Raw genomic sequence first — 14,511 nt, 5'->3', positions numbered from 1 at the left:
ACATACTTTGGGCTAAAAACTCATTTTTTTGACATAAATGTTAAAAATACAAAGTTGAAGGGCCCAAAATGAAATATTTCGAAATCTGATGGGCGAGATGAGTCAAAACAATTTCCATAATGTATTTTCTGAAAATATACTCTTTTGGAGGATTAAAAACATAAATTTCAAGCTTAATGGGCTAAAAATGATAATTTCGGCCCAATAGGGCCCATTATGCGAAATTTTCTGTTTCGGAGGGCCAAAACTGTGTTTTTCTGTAAAACAGTGGACTACTAGTGTTACAAGTACTTTTCAAAGGTTTAAAATGCTTTTCAAATTTAAAAAGGACCAAAGTTGCAAAAATTTTCCAATTGGGGCCAAAATTGTAAAAACGGCGAAAAAGAGGGGTTATAACCGAGAAAACTGCAATTTCAGGGACTTAAACTGTTTTGAATGAAAAATATGCTGAAAAATATTAATTTCAATAATTTTTGGTGTTAAAATGTCAAGAAAAATGATTTAAGGACCAAACCGGAAAGTTATTTAATTAGATGGTTGAAAAAGTAAATTTTACAAACAATGAGGGGCTGAAAACAGAAAACTTTCAAGGCTAATTCAATACACGCAACTTGATCGAATATTGGCTCCGCGACTACCGACACAATACACAACAATACCAAAAATCGTTGTTAAACGAATTCATTCGGTCTCGAATCAATAACAAATCCAAAACTACTAACACTACAACGCTCAATACACATATGGAACTCTCGGAACTCTATACTCTCGTGGAATTACTCAATACGTCGACGTACATTCCTTAGGCCCAAAAGTTGCAAATCATGCTTGTTGAGCCTAGCTAGCCCGATGACATGATCTTTAGGCCCAAAGGATACTTGCTTACATGTAGTTGGGTCTAATACGACTTAATCGCGTGTAAAAGGACTTTCAATGGCAAACGTGCTGCTGGTCCCCAAGGGTCCTTCGGTGCTGCTAGTAAAGTCGGGAACTCACGATTGCGGGTTGGGCTTCGGGCCCTTCGCAATTGCAATGGTCTTGAACGACGTAGGGAAATACCGAGGGTTTCACACCTTCTCTTTTTCTCTTCGGTCGTGGGACTACACAAATCCGTAAGGATTGAGTTGTGTGAATAAGTGCGAGTGACGCCTAAGGGATCGCTAGTACGGTTGTCGACTGGACGTTTTCATTAACGGACGTTACAACAATTCACCACCCACTGTATACTCAATGCCTCCGGAGCTCAACGAATACCTCTAATGTAACGAAACAACAACACATAAACTAATTAAAGCAAAGTGATAGGAAAACGTCAGGTTTTCCTAGGGTTTTCAACTAATACACTTACGAATTACATGCCGAATTTTTACAACTCATACGCTTACATCTATAGAAAACAAACAAGCATACTCACGGATCTTCACACTTTTTTTTTACGCTATACTATTTTCAGAAAATATCGGATTTTCTGGTGGTTTTCGAAACAATACAAACATTGGATTTTAAACATTACTTATGAACTCACCAACATTTCATATGTTGACGTTTTTCCAAAATACTTGTATTCTCAGGTAACAGATAAGTGAAGAAAGGACTGTACTCTATGATTGTTTTGCGGTTGTTTAAGTAACAATGAACAATTTATTTTGGGGATGTAATATTTTGAGACAATGTAATGGATGTAAACGCTACCAGTTGTATTATTCCAATGCTTGGTGATGTATGATGTTATGTTTCATGTATATTCATTGTAATGGTATTCAATTGAGTCACAACAGCCCCCGGACGTTTCCGCCGTCTGGTTCGGGGGTGTGACAGGTTGGTATCAGAGCTCTGTTTATAGTGAACTAGCATATCTAACCATACATTGATATGCAACTATAAACTAAAAGAGGGACTAACATAACTTTGAACAAAACAAGTAAAACATAACAATAAAACACCCTTGCTTGTATTAGGAACGAGAACCTAACACCGAACCAAACAAGATAATGCTAGTATCTCGGTTAATCCAGGACTGTTCTTGGTTGTATCAAGGAGCGGATGTAGCCTGATCAACTACATTCCCTCCAAGGTACAACCACCACAGGTCTGGAAGAAATCGTGATAGCTAGGGAATCTAAAAACATACCCCTTAATCTCCAAAAAGGGAACCCCAACTAAATCTATGCAATAGTTGTAGGATTATAGGAGTAATTGGTATGTTATTTGATTCTAGTATTCATAGTCCTTCGTGCAATACGCTATAGACAAGTATCATTAGTCAGGAAAACCCTATCTCCCTAGTCAAGGGACAGTAGGGTGGCTCGATCCAGAGGAAGAACCGCAGGAGGAACACGCAGTAGAACTCGCCGGTGAACCCGCCAAGTCAATAAGTGGACCTCGAGGAGGAAGAGCCCAAGGGCAGAGATGATGATGACTCGGATGCAGAATCTGATGTCATTAACCATCCATGAAAAGCTAGAGTACCGACTTATCGTGTGGGCCCCAGTGGCCCCATGCCCCCTTGGGCATACGAAATTTGGAAATAGAGTCACCAGCAGGGGATACGACCACACTAGGGCAGAAACCGAGGTCTCTCCGACCATCGGCCATAAAGGACCCATTGACCAGGCCCTCCCAGTCTTGGTCTGACGCACCCGAGGTATTGATAATCAAGCTCAGGACACCCCAAATCGAACGAAACAAATGTGGTTTGCTAATAGGAGGGATGAAAGGCAAACACGAGAAGTGAATGGAGACTCTTGAGCGAGACAGTTAGTTTGGCAAGTACGCCTACGAGATACCGAGCAACAAGTAGCTCGTCTCCAAGGTGCATCCACTTCACCAGCACCACCACCAGACACTTCCCGCCACGATTAGGATCAGCCTTTTCTAGTTCCCCCCTACTATCCGACATGACTCTCTTTCGTGTTCTGAGATGGTACTTACCCCTGAAACAATTAGGTGCTATATTGATTTCACATTACTACAAAGACTCAATAATATGCACAGGCGAACCCTCGAGACCGCTAGACACTCAAGGATCTCAAAACCAGAACAACCTATATACTCTAAGGATAGACGCAACGATCATGCCAAATATGTGATTACGTACTACCGCAAATACATCATAGCGATGTAGATGGAAACACAGGAAAATGCCATCCCGCAAGGATAACAAGCGCGCCCGCGAGACACCGCTCCTGCAGATGGACTCTGCTACATTTCAAGCTGCTGTAATGGTGGAAGTAACCGCTACTATGGCACAAATCGATGCAAACAACCCAAATGGAGGTGGGAATAGCATTGATAACTCCAGCCAAAGGGATGAACATGGAAACCAACAAGTGACAACCTATCAAGGAACTCCAAACCCCAAGCTTAAGAGCAGGAAGCTGAGGTCTGGAAGTAAGAGAAAGGGACATCCCACTCAAGGGTTCTCAAGGAAGCAACATGTTGTTGCTGTTCATGAGACCATGACCCCTATTACACTAACAACCAGGAGACCATATGTTGGAATCCTTCCAAAATGCAACCAGCGCAAATTCCATCATAAGGGAGCCTGCCGGGAGATGCACTGTGACGAATGCAACTAAAAGAATCACCCCGCCAAATTCTGTAGAACTTATCCATGCCAGAAGCATCAGCCAAATGAAAACGACAAAAATCGCAACAACCCTAACAACAACACCAATAATGAGACCATTCACACCTGCTATGGGTGTGGAGTAACCGGTCACTTCTGGCGTAGTTGCCCCAAGGATAACAATCAAGGTGCAGAAAGATCAGAAATGGTCCTGACCTGGGGTCAAGGCGAAGCAGTCCAAGACCCAACGGTTGTTATTGGTATGTTCCCACTTGACAACTCTTTCGCTTACCTCTTATTCAATGGTAAATCCGAGTGAAGTTTCGATTAGTAACATATTCAAACACTTACTAAAACAACATCCCCAAAGCTAAGCTAAGCCTTCTCAATGGACATGGCCAATGGGGAAAACTGATTTAACCTAGGGTACTTATGTGGAGTACACATTAACACTAAACAACCATTCATTACAAATAGATTTCATGTCAGTAAATATTAGGAGTTTTAATGTGATAATCGTCATGGTTGGGTTAAGCCCCCACCGTGCTGATACTATGTGTCGTGAGAAGGCCGTTTGCCTTCACCTTCCTAATCACAAAAACTCTAATAATCCATGGTGATAAACCTGGCGCCAATCCTCTTCCTCTCTCGTGTATTAAGGCTTAGAAGTGCCTGCACCAGAAGAACTACGTTCTCCTCACTCATGTTGTGGACAAGACCGAAGAAGAGGTAGGCATGCAAGGGATTCCAGTAGCATGTGATTTTTCCAAATGTGTTTCCCGAGGAACTTTCGAGAATATCCCAGAAGGACAGGTCGAATTTCAAATCGACCTCATACTGGGAACTACATCAATTGCTAATTCACCCTATAGGATGACTCTTGCCGAAAATTCACAAGTTATCTAGTTAGCTGAGTAGAATTGTTGCGCAAAGGATTCATCAGACCAAACTTCTCTTCCTGAAGAGCTCCGATCTTGTTCTTCAAGAAGACGGATCCTTCAGAAGGTACATCGATTTTAGGAAATTGAATAAGCTTCCCATCAAAAATCGATACCCACTCCCTCGGACTGACGATCTATTTGGCCAGCTCCAAGGAGCTAGCTACTTCTCTAAAATAGATCTAAGAATCGGTTATCAACAACTTTGAGTCCGAGAAGACGACATTTCAAAAACTGCTTTCCGAACTCGTCACGACCATTTCAAATTCATTGCGATACCCTTCGGTCTAACGAATGTTCCCATGCTATTCATGGACCCTACGAACCAAGTTCTCTCAACCACTCCTAGTTAGCCTTTTTATTATCAATAGCATACTCGTCTGCTCACAAAACAAGAACAAACACTGTCAACATCTACGACCAACCTTGAAAACATCAAAGTCGGAGAATATCACGAAGAAGGCACTGCATGGATGGAAAAAACTCTCGAAGTTGAAAGACGAAGCTTATAGGTACGCAAGTTAAATTGGGCGTTAACTGGGTGATCGTCGATAGGTTAACCCAAGCTGCCTATTTCCTGCTAATACTAAAATCAAACAAGACAGAAAGGTTTACATGCATCCATATCAAGGAGGTCGTGAGACTCCATGAGATATCGGTATCTACTATCTCGGATCGAGATAACGGGATTACTTCAAGACTTTCACAGTCACTTCCGAGGGCTATGGGAACATAGCTAGATATGAGCGTTTCTTACCACCTTCAAACCAATAGCCAAGGAAAACGAACCATTCAACCACTTGAAGTCATGCTATCAGTCTGGGTGTTTGAATTCAACAAGTCAGGGAATACCCAGTTTCCCTTGGCTGAATCCTCATACAATAACAATTATCGCACGAGCATCAAGATTGTTCGTTTCGAAACTCTCTATAGTCATAAATACATATCACTTGCCAGTACTCTCATGAGACCAGAAACCAATTACGAAGCAACAGAGAAGTTAATCCAAATCGAAGCTTCACTTCAAGCATCGCGGGACCGACCGAAGAGCTATTCTGACAAGCAGCGTAATCCATTAGGATGTCAAGTCGGGGATCACGTATTATTAAAGGAATCTCCTTGGAAAGGAATGATTCGCTTTAGGAAACGATAAAACTAGACCCGCGATACATCGGACAGTTCGAGAACCTTGCTCGGATTGGTCCAAAGACTTATAGGCTGCAGCTACCAGTAGAGCTCAGCAACGTACACCCTGTGTTCAGCGTCTCGAATCTGAAAAAGTGCCTATCAGGAAAAACTCTTATCATTCCTTTATAAGGGATCGAAATAAACAAGAATCTCATGTTCATCAAAGAACCAGTCAAGGTGTTGTAGATAGGGAAGTAGAGCATACAAAACAAAGCCACATTTCGATTGTGAAGGTTCGATGGAACACAAAGCATGGACCGGAATTCACATGGGAAGTGCAAAGACCAGATAAAGTACCTATCCTCTCATTCATGAACCTATCTTTCAAAAGAATTTCGGGACGAAATTCCCACTAACGGGGGGATGATGTCACAACTGGCATTTTTGCTAGGAAATTCTACTCTCATGCAATCATTCACCTAGTGTGATAACTTGTACTCTAAGTGAATACTATGCTCCATTCCTATTCAAATATATCTCATATGCTCAAATAAGGGTTGGAAACCCTAGATATCCCATTTCAAGTTCACTATGGCCTAAGATTCTCTTATTGGGCCTAATGGACCAATAAACCTTCAAGTTGACTATCTTGGGCCTAGAAACCCTAATTGGGCTCTAAATAGACCACATTCATAAAACCTTAGCATTTTGGGCCATGTGGGCCTAAAATAATCCATCTTACCTCTAATGAGCCTTGTTGGGCCATAAAAGATTTCATTTGCCCCAATGGGCCGAAAATTTATTTTTGGGCTTCCTAAATTCGAGTATGGGCCCAAGATGATTTCTTTCCTTTCTCTTAAGCCCAAATCAACCCATCTTTATAAAAAAAAAAAAAAAGAATGGATGAATGAAGACCAAACATGCATGTGACAACTCATGTTTAACCACCATATATCTATGGTAGCATCTCATGTTTCAAGACTAACTATTACCTCACAAATAACAAGGTTATGATCTCTCTCTCCCTTCTCTCCATATTCTCGGCCAACCCTCTCACCAACTTCATTTTTCTTTCAAAAACTCTCTTAAACACTCTCAAAAACCTCTTCCCTCTTCCATCAAAAATCTCGAGTTGGTGTGTGCTTTCAAGAGGACTCTTCACCAAAAATCATCATCCTAGGTAAGTTTTTACTTATATCCATGGTTTAGCTTCTTGATTTCTTCAAAATCTCCTCTTAACCTTTTCCATTTCGTGAATCATACATCTTAGAGCCATCTAAGTTGTAAAGCTCCTCAAGAAGCTTGCTAGGGCCAAAAACCTCTTCACATCTTCATCAAAAACCGAAACCTTCAAAAAAAGGTGAGCTTCATACCCCCTTATTTTCGGTTTTTATAAGTTTTTGTGGGGGAGAATACAAGCAAAGGTGTAGATCTATCATTATGTGTATGCTTTGTATGATTTCTATGCTTATATGTGTGTTTGGTATGATTATGATGTTGGATCTAGTCATAAATCACTAAAAACCGAGATATACTTTATGTTAAATGATACTAACATAATACATACTACTACATACAAAGTATACCAAGAAAAATAGCTAAGTGGCTTAACAATACATACTTTGGGCTAAAAACTCATTTTTTTGACATAAATGTTAAAAATACAAAGTTGAAGGGCCCAAAATGAAATATTTCGAAATCTGATGGGCGAGATGAGTCAAAACAATTTCCATAATGTATTTTCTGAAAATATACTCTTTTGGAGGATTAAAAACATAAATTTCAAGCTTAATGGGCTAAAAATGATAATTTCGGCCCAATAGGGCCCATTATGCGAAATTTTCTGTTTCGGAGGGCCAAAACTGTGTTTTTCTGTAAAACAGTGGACTACTAGTGTTACAAGTACTTTTCAAAGGTTTAAAATGCTTTTCAAATTTAAAAAGGACCAAAGTTGCAAAAATTTTCCAATTGGGGCCAAAATTGTAAAAACGGCGAAAAAGAGGGGTTATAACCGAGAAAACTGCAATTTCAGGGACTTAAACTGTTTTGAATGAAAAATATGCTGAAAAATATTAATTTCAATAATTTTTGGTGTTAAAATGTCAAGAAAAATGATTTAAGGACCAAACCGGAAAGTTATTTAATTAGATGGTTGAAAAAGTAAATTTTACAAACAATGAGGGGCTGAAAACAGAAAACTTTCAAGGCTAATTCAATACACGCAACTTGATCGAATATTGGCTCCGCGACTACCGACACAATACACAACAATACCAAAAATCATTGTTAAACGAATTCATTCGGTCTCGAATCAATAACAAATCCAAAACTACTAACACTACAACGCTCAATACACATATGGAACTCTCGGAACTCTATACTCTCGTGGAATTACTCAATACGTCGACGTACATTCCTTAGGCCCAAAAGTTGCAAATCATGCTTGTTGAGCCTAGCTAGCCCGATGACATGATCTTTAGGCCCAAAGGATACTTGCTTACATGTAGTTGGGTCTAATACGACTTAACCGCGTGTAAAAGGACTTTCAATGGCAAACGTGCTGCTGGTCCCCAAGGGTCCTTCGGTGCTGCTAGTAAATTCGGGAACTCACGATTGCGGGTTGGGCTTCAGGCCCTTCGCAATTGCAATGGTCTTGAACGACGTAGGGAAATACCGAGGGTTTCGCACCTTCTCTTTTTCTCTTCGGTCGTGGGACTACACAAGTTCGGGAGGATTGAGTTGTGTGAATAAGTGCGAGTGATGCCTAAGGGATCGCTAGTACGGTTGTCGACTGGACGTTTTCATTAATGGACGTTACAACAATTCACCACCCACTGTATACTCAATGCCTCCGGAGCTCAACGAATACCTCTAATGTAACGAAACAACAACACATAAACTAATTAAAGCAAAGTGATAGGAAAACGTCGGGTTTTCCTAGGGTTTTCAACTAATACACTTACGAATTACATGCCGAATTTTTACAACTCATACGCTTATATCTATAGAAAACAAACAAGCATACTCACGGATCTTCACACTTTTTTTTTACGCTATACTATTTTTAGAAAATATCGGATTTTCTGGTGGTTTTCGAAACAATACAAACATTGGATTTTAAACATTACTTATGAACTCACCAACATTTCATATGTTGACGTTTTTCCAAAATACTTGTATTCTCAGGTAACAGATAAGTGAAGAAAGGACTGTACTCTATGATTGTTTTGCGGTTGTTTAAGTAACAATGAACAATTTATTTTGGGGATGTAATATTTTGAGACAATGTAATGGATGTAAACGCTACTAGTTGTATTATTCCAATGCTTGGTGATGTATGATGTTATGTTTCATGTATATTCATTGTAGTGGTATTCAATTGAGTCACAACAGCCCCCGGACGTTTCCGCCGTGTGGTTCGGGGGTGTGACAAACTTAAACATGAACTTTTCAAGAATAACATTTTTGGAGAAATTTGTGCTCACACTTACGTTATAGAATTCCAAAAAAGAGGACTTCCACATGCACATTTTTTGCTTATATTAGAACGCAACTGTAAAATCATACACCTGAAGACTTTGACAAAATTGTTTCTGCAGAAATACCATCACAAAGTGCAAATCCTCATTTGTTTAGGATGGTTGTGCAATATATGATTCATGGTCCATGTGGCTCTTTAAATCCTTTTAACGTATATATGAAAAAGAAGGGTTCTTGTAAAAATCTTTACCCAAAAGACTTTTCTTCTCAGACTATTCAGACAGACGATGCATATCCTATATATCGTAGATGTAACGATGGGTCTGAAGTGAAAGTCAGAGGTGCTATTCTTAATAATAAATGGGTCGTTCCATATAATGCCTATTTGCTTTGTAAATTTAACTGTCACATTAATATAGAAATTTGTTCATCAATAAAGACTGTGAAGTATATATATAAGTATATTTGTAAAGGTTCTGACAAGAGAAGCTTTAATATTTCTCCAATTACAAACCCTGTCCTTATAAATGAGATTGACGAGTATCAATCAGGTCGATGGGTTTCTCCTCCTGAAGGTGCATGGAGAATTTTTAAATTTCCTTTGGGTGAAATGAAACCATTTGTTATTCATTTGCCCTTGCATTTAGAAAACTATCAGCCTTTGACATTCAAACGTAAATCAACATTGGTTAATATTCTGAGTAACTCTGGTCAAAGAAAAACTATGTTGACTGAGGTTTTTGTTGAAAATGATATTGGAGTTTTAGCAAAAAAGCTTAAGCTCACATACAATCAGTTTCTTGATCGTTTTGTTTGGAAGGGGGATAAAAAGATGTGGTCACCCCGGAAAATAGGCGACTCAATTGGTCGTATTGTGATTACCCATCCAACTTAAGGCGAAAGGTATTATCTTAGAATTCTTTTGTCTAGAGTTCGCTGTCCTAAATCGTTTGCTGATTTAAAAATGATTAACGGGGTAACTGTTGCTACCTTTAGAGAAGCTACTTTGTTACGTGGTTATTTACTTGATGATGTTACTCAACAAGTATGTATGCAAGAAGCTTGTACTTTTCATATGCCATATGAGTTGAGAAGGCTTTTTGCTTCACTTTTAGTTTTTACCTGTCCAAATAGTCCGCGCAAGTTGTGGTTGTTATTTGAAGATGCAATGATGGAAGACATTTTACGCCACCACAAAGAGACACACAAAGAATCTAATGCCCGTGCATTTAAACAGATTGATTGTTTTCTGCAGTCAATGGGAAGACGTCTTCATCAGTTTGATGTTCTACCCCAAAATTCATTTGATTGGTTGATAGAAGACGACACTAGAGAGATTAAAACAGAAAAAAATATTGTTGTTTCCACTGAAGATTTGGCTGTAATATATACTCTTAATAAAGAACAGAAGGTTGCTTTTGAAATGATAATGGATGCAGTTAGCTGTAATAAACCTGGTTGTTTCTTTATCGATGGTCCAGGTGGCACTGGGAAAACATTCTTATATAGAGCTTTATTGGCTAAAATTAGATCTGAAGGTCATGTTGCTTTGGTTACAGCTACGTCAGGTATTGCAGCATCATTATTGCATGGTGGCAGAACAGCTCATTCGCGTTTTAAAATACCTTTGGATGCGGCTGAAGGGTTTGTATGTAAGGTTAGTAAACAAAGCTCTTTAGCAGTGCTGATTAGGATTTGTAAGTTGATTATATGGGATGAGGCTCCAATAGCAAAGAAATCTGCAATTGAATCCTTGGATAGTCTACTTAGAGATATAATGGACTGTTCAGCTACTTTTGGTGGTTCATTTGCAGCTAACAGAAAACATGCGAGCTCTATTGGATCCTTTTTTTTCAAGTTTCCTTTTGGCAATTGGTAATGGTATAGGAACTTATACAGACGATGCGGTTGTTTCTCTGCCATCATCAATGCTCATTCAGGGTTTAAATTATATATTTTCTTTCCTTACAATTTAAAGTACACCATTGTACTTTTAAAGTACAATGCTATATTGCCCATATTTCCAACAAGAGTATAAGTATATTACACATTCTCTTAACACCATGGAATGGAATGTACAAGTTTCGGTAAACACACTATATTTTACACTTTTACCATTTGTAAAAGAATAAGCATTCAACTTAAACTTAAACTTCTTACAATGACTACACACTTATATAGATATTATCTTTATACATTGTACTATTTAAGTTTACCATTTCGCTTAACTGTGATGAAACTCCGCTCGCCCTCATCATGTTCCTAGTATATATATATATATATATATATATATATATATATATATATATATATATATATATATATATATATATTTGAACATACATTCCTAGACAAACATATGTCCATAGATAAACATACATTCACATTGACAAAGCCAAACATAAAATAAGCAAAAACATTCAATCCAACACACACATGAAATAGAGAGACATACCAAGTGGTGAAAACCTTAATTAATAGACTGGGAGACCGCGAAGGCAACGGGTGTAAATTTTGAATTTAGACTTTGAATTCTATATAAAAGATTTTTTTTGGTTTAAGAATTTAAAGATTTTGTTTATGAATTTCAATTAGTACTTTGAAATTTAAAAAAAAAATGTAACTAGAATAAAACCTCGTAAGTGGTTAAAAAATGCCATGTTAGTAGCATACAGACTTAAAAGTTCTAACAAATTAATATCCAAATTAGTATCTAATAAAACTTATTTTCCCCTCATTAATATTCTAATATTATGACATGATGCTTATGTAGATGTTGTCCTGATGTGAACAATAGGCGATGCCATTGTCCGGGGGCCATGAGGTTATAGGTCTCATCGAAAACACTGGACATCTAATCTTAATATCAATGGCGTTAATTACTTTTCGTTTTTGGTGATTCTTATAAAAATGAAAAAGAGATTACACTGTGTAATTCCAATATATTATTGTGGCACTAAAGCCAATATCCTTTAACCAACCGACCATAAAGTAAAAACCATATCAGATAGAGAAATTTCAAGAAATAACAAAAAAAGGAAGGGAGGTTTTGAAGAAAATAACTATGTAAATGAGAATTTTGGAAAATGACCACAGGTTCCGCAGAGGGGTTCTGCCCCTCTGCGAAACCATAAACACCTCTGCGGTACCATGAACACCTCTGCGGATCTTACTCTGAGAAAAGGTATGCCCCATAACTGTTCGATGATTTTACTCTGAGAATGTTTTTTTAGCTATAATTGCTTTGTTTTAATGGATCTTACGAAAAGGTCTTGAATCTGTGATTTTATAATATCAAGTGCTCACATTCACTTTTTCTTTTCTTCACATTGACAGTGAACTTGCTACAGAAAGAATCGATGATGCTAAGCACGTCATTTTCACAACTCAACTACCTCCAAAAAGGTGAGAAATTTTCTTCACATCGAAAGAGTTTCGGTCATTACAAAAGCCAAAATGAACCAGCAAAGAACAAGAAGATTTAGAAATTCCAAAGACCACAAGACACTTGTACATTTTTCTCCTACAGTACATGCTTCTTCATACACATTTAATCGAAACACTCTAGTAGAAAGCTATAGAAATGATTTTCTTCCGCCTATGCCAACCTTGGAAATTCCTGAGGTTTGAATGCCTTTTCATTTTAGCTATTTTGCTTCAAGGAAATAAATACAAAGATGAAAATTTTCTAGAGTTTACCAAAAAAGTGTATCGAAAGTCCAAATTCTGAATTTTTATCATTCTTGATCAGAGCGCTATTGATCTATTGATTTATGTGTACAGACACGAGTTTAAGAAACTTGGAGGGTATATTGTGAATATGGAAAAGGTAACTAATGATTTAATGTAAAATAATTTAGTCTCTTTCATGACCCTAGAAGAGTCTGTTTTTGATATATATATATATATATATATATATATATATATATATATATATATATATATATATATATAACTCATTCTTGACGATTGTATATAATATTGGTTTCTATGATTTTGAATTTTTGAAAAATGGAAACATGTTAGTGATGAAAAAGGAGGGTAACAGAGAAGATGATTTGTTACCACAAGAGCAAACTTGGATACATGTTGTCAGAAGTCAAGGATAAGGTTCTTTATCTTTTAATTTCCTACAAATTCATAAAGTTTTATAATAACTGTCACAAACATATTTTCACAAGAAATCATTCGTATAGCTCTATAAGGAGCCTACACTATGCAGACGATAATTTTGAGCTCTGTCCAGACGACTTGTCGTCGCTAAAGCCTCTACAGACGACATGTGGTCTGTAAAAAGTCATCCGTATATGTCTGTCGGTAAAAGTCGAAATAGCATAGTCAGTCCAGACGACTTGTCGTCTGGAAAGGGTCGTCGGGATTGATTTTCGAGGAAATTAGAAAAAGTTTTATTCGCACCCTATAGAGACGACTTGTCGTCGGTAAAAGTGTGACACTATAGAGACGACATGTCGTTTGAATAAGTGAGAGCTATAGAGATGACTTCTCGTTTGGAAAAGTGAAAACCGTTTTTACAGTTGGAAAGCTATACCGACGGCATGTCGTCTCTATAGCCATTTTTATTTGTTTAATATCTTCCACAAGTTTTGTTATATATACCATTTAAAACAAATCCAAAATGGATATTTGCAGAATAATATAAACATAAGATAACATATTAAAATCCAAAAACATTTAATAAACATAACATACCATTCAAATTCTACTACATAACAAAATAACAAAAAAACAAGTTTTTAACAAACATTGTTGTCATTACCGTTCTAGTTTTCCTCCTCCTCCTCATCATCATCACCACCATCATCAACATCATCAACCAAAATAACAAAAAATGCAAGTTTTTAACAAACATTGTTGTCATTATCATTCTAGTTCTCCTCCTCCTCCTCCTCATCATCATCATCATCATCATCATCGTAATCACCACCATCATCAACATCATCATCATCATCCTCCGCGAGTTCATTTTGATGTTTAGGGGTTATTTTGTGGAACCATATTGGGATTAAACTGGCATTGTGGCATTGGTTGTGGTTGGAAGTTTGGAATGAAAGACGCGAAAGTGTTATTAAACATTTGGTTCATGTGTTGCATTTGTTGCTGCATGAATTGAATTTGTTGGGATAATACAACAACTTGGGGATTATCTGAAGATTGGGATGTGGAAGCTTTGGAACGCTTGGTATGTTCATTTGGAAATAAATTATTGTTGATGCTTGGTTTCCTTCTAATTCCGCGAATATGCCCACGTCTCTCACCGAGGGCATGAGCGAGGCATTATTCTTCATTTAACTTTTCGTTCTCCCCGAGTTGTGATTGCATCACCATCTTCTCTCGTTGAATGTTTTCTTAAGATAAAGAAAACAATAAAATTATATT

At 37.7% G+C, this 14,511-nt stretch overlaps 1 protein-coding gene across 1 annotated transcript; it reads left to right on the top strand.

Annotated features, from left to right (window-relative positions):
* The first annotated feature begins 9,331 nt into the window (after positions 1–9,331).
* Positions 9,332–10,009, top strand: LOC145040489 (uncharacterized). Its single transcript, XM_078988406.1, has one exon. It carries the CDS (start codon positions 9,332–9,334, stop codon positions 10,007–10,009), a length of 678 nt encoding a protein of 225 aa, XP_078844532.1.
* The last annotated feature ends 4,502 nt before the right edge of the window (positions 10,010–14,511 follow it).

The sequence above is a fragment of the Lactuca saligna genome, chromosome 4 (assembly GCF_052625555.1).
Source record: "Lactuca saligna cultivar CGN05327 chromosome 4, ASM5262555v1, whole genome shotgun sequence".
Lineage (NCBI taxonomy): Eukaryota > Viridiplantae > Streptophyta > Magnoliopsida > Asterales > Asteraceae > Lactuca > Lactuca saligna.
This window is presented reverse-complemented; position numbering and strand designations above follow the sequence as displayed.

Coding starts and splice junctions, on each gene's coding strand:
- LOC145040489 (XM_078988406.1), top strand. CDS start 9,332: ATGAAAAAGAAGGGTTCTTGTAAAAATCTTTACCCAAAAGACTTTTCT.